Raw genomic sequence first — 6,578 nt, forward strand, 5'->3', positions numbered from 1 at the left:
AAAAAAGGAAAATTAAAACCCAAGTGGGAACCGGGACTGCTTTAAAACTATAGTTTTGTTTTTTTGTTTTGCAGTGAATGTTAAGTTTGTTTCTCCCTCATCTAGGGTTGCCACCTTTCAGAAATCAAAATAAGGGACACCCACCACGGCGTGTCACCCTACTTTCATGGGGTGGGATGGCCGCTGCAGCAATAGACAATATTTATGGCAGTGTTTTTTGTTTTTAAAAAGTAATCCAGAGGGGTTGCTGTGATGGCGCAGGGGCAAAGCACAACCCACATATTGAGGCTTTAGGCATCGTGGCAGTGGACCCAGGCCGCATGTCTTCCCTCTCTCTCATTACCCACTTTACTGTCAAACTACTTCCAAATAAAGGCAACTACAGTCAGCAAAACCTTAAAAAAAGTGATCCAGAGAGCAATCATTCATACATAGAGTACTCCAAAATTGTACCCTAATCAGAGTAGCACACCTTAAACATGTTTAATTAAGCAAGTGTAAAATATATTTGGTAAACTGCTCAAGTACTGAGTAACTGATCATACTACCTAATTTCATAATCACAATGTGTCCTCAAACGGGGCTCCAAAAGTATAAAAGTTATGTGAAAATTTATAAATTCAATTTATAAAATTTACAATTTTATAAATTGTAAAAATATTTATACAAGTGAGGAGTTAGATTTGGAGGCTGGTTCTAGATCAAATTTACCACGAGGACCAGGGTAGTCAGTGTTTTCCCATGGCAACACTTAAAAAAGAATGAAAAAAAAACAAAAACAGAGCAATATTTCATTATTTGATATATCAAGTAAGCCAAAGAGCCACTTGTGTCTCCAGAGATTCAGGCTGGATCAGGTTGCAGAGCCCTGATCTAGCAGATGGAAAGTATGATCCTATCTCAATACAGCAGCTAAAAGTGCAGCACTATAATTTTTAATTCGTTGTTAAAATAAAATTGTGAAGGTTAAAAAAAATCCACCTCTTAATATTAAGAGATTAACAGTAAATACAGAAATATTTCCTACTTTAAAAAGATTTGTTAGGGCTTTCTGTTTGTTTTATTAAGAAATGTTGGCATATTAATTCAGTGTTCAGTGGTCATTTAATGTATTATTAATGTCAGACATAGACCTTCTGCCCAGGGACGGTTCTAGATGGGGGCCAGCAGGGGTACAGAAGAAATTATGCTAACTAAATGTATTTTGTTAATATAATTTGTTCTTTAAATGGCCATTTGTATTATTTTTGGCTGATATGACTATACATTAAATAAGCAAATCTAATAATCAAACCATGACAGTCAATTAAAACCACAATAACAAACTTAATCAATCATAGCAAAATGTTCTGTACCATATCAGTCTCAGGAGATGATTGAGGGATGAATGCTGATGTCTGGTTCTTTAGGTTCTAACCGGGTCTTCTTCCTGATCCATTCTGTCTGACATCATGCAGCACTGCACAACACGCCAGGACGAACACATTCGTTTTAATTGCCTGTATTCATCTTCACTAACATGTTCAGCCTGCGATTTGAGTCTTCCCTCTCACGTCCGTATCTGTACGAGAGGTTTCGGTTCTAAGGACGGTGGAGAATCGGGTTGAGGATGTTTTAAAAAGACGCGGTCGATAGCAGCTCACCACGGCTGCGTAGAGTCCGTCTCTAGGCAACCACAAGAGCGTCGGTCCGTAGTGTCCTGGGGGTCCTTGAGCTCACACCACGACAATTTAGCTGACCTTAATATATCCTGTGTTTTATTTTGGTCATTATTGTTACAATTAGTCTTGATATATGTGTGATGGGCGTGTCTATCGGATATTTATAGAAATACGGAACAAATCGCGTCCCGTATCGGTTCAATACGGGACGCAACATTTATTAGCCAAATACGGGACGATTCCGTATTTTAAGGGACGGGTGGCAACCCTCATCAGAAGATTACCCTAGTTTTAGTAGCGTTTATAAAGAGCTAAAACAGTCTTATAATTCACAAATGCACAGAATTTTAGTAATTTTCTGTCTTTCAGTGATGTCTGTTAAAAAAAATTAGACAATAGAAATATTTTAATTTTAATAACATTAAGTACTTAAAATATTTGCATAGCACATTTAAGCAACAAGGCAGTTTAAAGTGGTTTACATGATTAAAAATAAATTTAATTAAATTTATTTTATTTTAATTTACTTTCACGTGCGACTATTCATCATATCGTGGATCTATGACAACAAACATTTTCTTGTTGGCGATTGGTGAACTCCGGATTCACCTTTGAAGTATGCGGCTTTCTGATTGGACGCATATGAAAACCCAATCCTCATTGGCTAACGGCAAGGCGGGCGGGTGAACTCAATACCTCAAGGCAGGAAATAGTTTGTTTGCTAGCCAACATGACGGGGTCGTGTTTACCGTGAGTTAGGGGGCTTTAAGTCATTATGGCTGCGGCTGATATGTCCACCGTGCTGAACATTCTCCGGTCTCTGTATCGGCACATACAGACGCTGGAGGAGTTCGCTGACAGCATCGAGTTCAAGGAAGGAAAGAAGCCGGTTCTGGTTGAGCAGTCAGACTCGAACCGCTTCAAAACGTTTGTCAGAGGAGTGTTTGTGTGCTTTGATAAGGAGCTACAACAGAGTCCCAGCTGCAGCGAGGTGAGATGAAGAGGGCACAAAACCCCTCTTCGTTATCGACACATTCTAAATATTGACTACTGGTGGAAGATAAAACAGTGTCTTCCAAAAATATTCATACACTTTGACCTTTTTCTCCATGTAACACATGTTTTAATACTTTTTATGTAATTAAACAGCACAAAGTAGTGCATAACTCAAAAACATTGGGCACTTCTAAATTCACTTGGTTGTCCTGGATTTTACTGACTGGTATAATAAGGAGGCTCAAATTCACTCTTTTCAGATTTTTATCAACTAAATGCATACGTTTTATAAAACTTATTATAAGTTTTATAAAAAAAAACGTATACATTTTATTCATAAAAATCTCAAAAGTGTGAGTTTGAGCCTCCTTAATATACCAGCCAATAACACAGTTACATACAGAGTTGCAAAGTTGCACAGTATAACACAGGGCGTTATGTAACTGTGAAAATAAACAGTATTTTGAGAAAGTATTTATATTCCTTTTCAAAGTGGTATATAAATGTCATGGTTTTGATGGAAAAACAACCTCCATATCATAATAAGAGGTTGGTTTTTCCTAATACTGAGTTATGTTATATTGTTAGATTTGCACTCTACCGGAACTCCTGGCTTTTGTTCTCAACACCATGAAAAGGAAAAGAAGAAGAAACGTCCTGGCCCATGGCTACAACCTGCTGGCCCTGCCGCAGGAGGATCGGGACGCAGACCACTTTAAATTCCAAGGAGACGTGACCCAAAGTGCCGCCTATGTTCACGGCAGTGACCTGTGGAAGAAAGTCACCTTGCGCCTGGGCACAGACATCACACGATACCTGCTGGAGAGCTGCTCCGTATTCGTGGCAGTGCCTCCTTCATGCGTTTTCCAGGTGTGCGGCGTCCCGGCGTATGACAGGGTGTCCACGAGCCCACCCTCGAGTGGGTTTCATCTTCAGCTTCGACTTACGGGGCGCAGTTTGTCTCACTTTGGAAGAGATAAAAGGTCACTGCGCTTTAGGGGAAGACAAAAGGTTGAGAATCTGGCTCAAAGCCAGATTAGGAGAAGAAGAAAGGAAAAAGGGAACAAGAGAAAAAGAAAGAGGGGACTCGATCAGCTGGAGGAGGAGATGGGAACTTCCTCAGGAAAGAGGAGACGGTTAGCAAACACAGAAAGCAATCAGGAGCAAACGGTTGAGGAAAGACAGACTAGGTTTGTGGAACCAGCAACGTCTAGGAGGAATGTGGAAAATGGGACGACTGGTTTCAAACAGACAATTGAGATGCCAACAACGGAGGGTGGTCCCAGTTGGCGGTCAGGGGCTTTTCCTCCTTTGCCGCCCTCACAATGTTTTATCCGCACGCTGGGATTCCTGTACGGCGGCAGAGGCCTGCACAGCTTCCTTCTCAACAGGAAGAAAAAAAGCGTCGATGGATCCAGAAGGTTACAAGGGAAAGACTTGATACGAGTCGTCTTCTTCGAGGGCTTGATGTATTTGAACGGTTCAGAGAGGAAACCGAAAAAGCTTCCCCAGAGGTTCTTCAACATGGTTCCCCTCTTTAGTCGGCTGTTGCGGCAACACAAGAAATGCCCTTACAGCAAGATCCTGCAGAGGATCTGCCCTTTGGTTGAAGAGCGTAACACGGGACCTGGAGAGCTAAGCTCCCTTCTACCTAAACATTGTGCGCCCCATCGGGTCTTCCTGTTCGTCAGAGAATGCCTCTCTACTGTGATTCCGCGAGAGATGTGGGGCTCGGACCATAACCGGGTTCATTTCTTTGCCAAAGCCAGGAGTTTTCTCCACAGCGGCAAGTTTGAGAGGCTGTCGCTGGCTGAGCTGATGTGGAACATGAAGGTGAATGACTGCGACTGGTTGAAGATCAGTAAAACCGGTAAGTCAGATACGCTCTCGGATTTTTTATTTTTTTTGTTATTGATAGGTTGAGAGTTGTCTGCAGTTCATACAGGCGAGGGTTCTGTCACACACACACACACACACACACACACACACACACAGTTTAGTCCCTACAAAACCCAGTTCATTTGGGAGGTGGAAATGCGCAATTGAACTCTGATGAGGACCTAAAAACCAAACTCTGGTTTGCCGAAAAGTCGAGGTCTTGGTTTGGTTGAAGTGAACTTTGCCATAGAACTCTGAATGGTGCGGTTTTAGTTGCGGTTCGTGTTTCTGACGTTCTGAACCGACTCGTCTTACTTGCAGGCCGAATCCCACCCAGCGAGCTTGCGTACCGGACGCAGATCCTGGGTCAGTTCCTGACCTGGCTGCTGGACGGCTTTGTCGTGGGTCTCGTCCGCGCTTGTTTCTATGCCACGGAGAGCGTGGGGCAGAAGAACGCCATCAGGTTCTACCGACAGGAAGTCTGGACCAAACTTCAGGACTTGGCTTTCAAGTATGTACCGAGGCGGTTCTCTGTTTACACCCGAGTTTGGGATACAGAACAGACGGCTTCATTTAAAGATAAAAACTTGTTTTCAGAGGTCACCTCTCCAAAGGTCAGATGGAGGAGTTGTCCCCTGCTCAGGCAGCGTCTCTCCCCAAAGGCACCGTCATCTCCCGACTTCGTTTCATTCCCAAGTCAGACGGCATGAGGCCTATCACACGAGTTATAGGAACGGATCCCAAAACGAGGGTACGCAGGCACTTTTTAGAGACCTCATCTTAGGGAAGTTACAGCCGTAACCTAATTCCTCGTGCAGTTGTTCCAGGCTCGGGTGCGGGACTTGCTGGACGTGCTGAGGGCCTGCGTGCGCTCCACTCCATCCCTCCTCGGCTCCACGGTGTGGGGGATGACGGATATTCACAAGGTGCTGAGCTCTCTGGCACCAGCCCAGAAAGACCGACCGCAAACGCTCTACTTTGTCAAAGTGAGTCATGACATCTGATGGTTTGGTTTTTCTCTCAAGCCATTGAGAAATACCTGTTTTTGTAAAATGGCAACCAAGGAAGATTTGTATCAGTTTCTTATTTGTCTAACAGGTGGATGTGAGTGGAGCCTACGAGAGCCTGCCGCATGGCAAACTCATAGAGGTGATTGGCCAGGCCTTGTGCCCCGTCCAGGATGAGCTCTTCACCATCCGCCGCTATGCCAAGATCTGGGCAGATTCCCACGAGGGCCTGAAAAAGGCCTTTGTTAGACAGGTGCTGTTATTTGGCTTTGTGGATAACTATGCTGTGCGAATAGCGTAGTGCTAGAAGGATCATTTTATGGTACAGAAGGATATACAGTTACTTTATGTAGCTGGTTTACACCCAATGCTCAATTTAATATCATAAATATGAAGTGAACATACTATTGACTCATTTACCTAATTTTAATCAACCATTAATCTTTGCAGTAAAAAATCTTATCATTTATGTTTGTTTCTTCAATCTTAGCAGCTGTTTTTATCTACGTTCTGGATTTTTTTTTTATAAAACATGTTCATGACCATGCTCAGAAAAAAATTCATTGTTAGTACAATATTTCTGCTATTTGCAACCGTAGAACTCTATCACATTTTATCACAGCCACTAACTTTAACATACGTGATAGATGTTTTAGGTGATAGACACATTGTTTTTAAATTTTATTCTACAAAAATATGTCTAAGAAATGTGGTGTGCACGTTTTATGTTTTTTTTTTTTTGGGGAGGGGGCTATTCTCTCGTCTGGTCTTAGATTCCTAACTGGATAAACTTTGGCTAAGTCAATCTAACACATGTGAATGTGTTGATGTAAGCTGTGCTATTGTAGCTGCTGAAGAAAACCAGCCGTGATGCTGCTGCCACCATGTTTCACAGCTTCTTACATATATGCTAGCATTCTTTGTTCCCTACGTTTGTGGCAAAGCGCAAACTGAACTTTTTATGTTTTGTTTTTTTTCTTGCCATAACTTCAGATTAAATCATACACAGTTGGTCTCTAATTTCTAACTGAGGGAC

General features: G+C 42.3%; 1 protein-coding gene across 1 annotated transcript in view; it reads left to right on the forward strand.

Annotated features, from left to right (window-relative positions):
- Positions 1-2,328: 2,328 nt before the first annotated feature.
- Positions 2,329-6,578, forward strand: part of tert (telomerase reverse transcriptase) — a 16,191-nt gene continuing 11,941 nt past the window's right edge. The window contains exons 1-6 of the mRNA XM_015056445.1: positions 2,329-2,652; positions 3,246-4,527; positions 4,857-5,046; positions 5,133-5,286; positions 5,354-5,521; positions 5,634-5,795. Coding sequence (XP_014911931.1) covers positions 2,437-2,652; positions 3,246-4,527; positions 4,857-5,046; positions 5,133-5,286; positions 5,354-5,521; positions 5,634-5,795 — 2,172 coding nt within the window. The 5' untranslated portion in view covers positions 2,329-2,436. The remainder of the gene's footprint in view (positions 2,653-3,245; positions 4,528-4,856; positions 5,047-5,132; positions 5,287-5,353; positions 5,522-5,633; positions 5,796-6,578) is intronic.

Source organism: Poecilia latipinna, unplaced genomic scaffold (genome assembly GCF_001443285.1).
Source record: "Poecilia latipinna isolate Pla-1442-1.1 unplaced genomic scaffold, P_latipinna-1.0 Scaffold1384, whole genome shotgun sequence".
Lineage (NCBI taxonomy): Eukaryota > Metazoa > Chordata > Actinopteri > Cyprinodontiformes > Poeciliidae > Poecilia > Poecilia latipinna.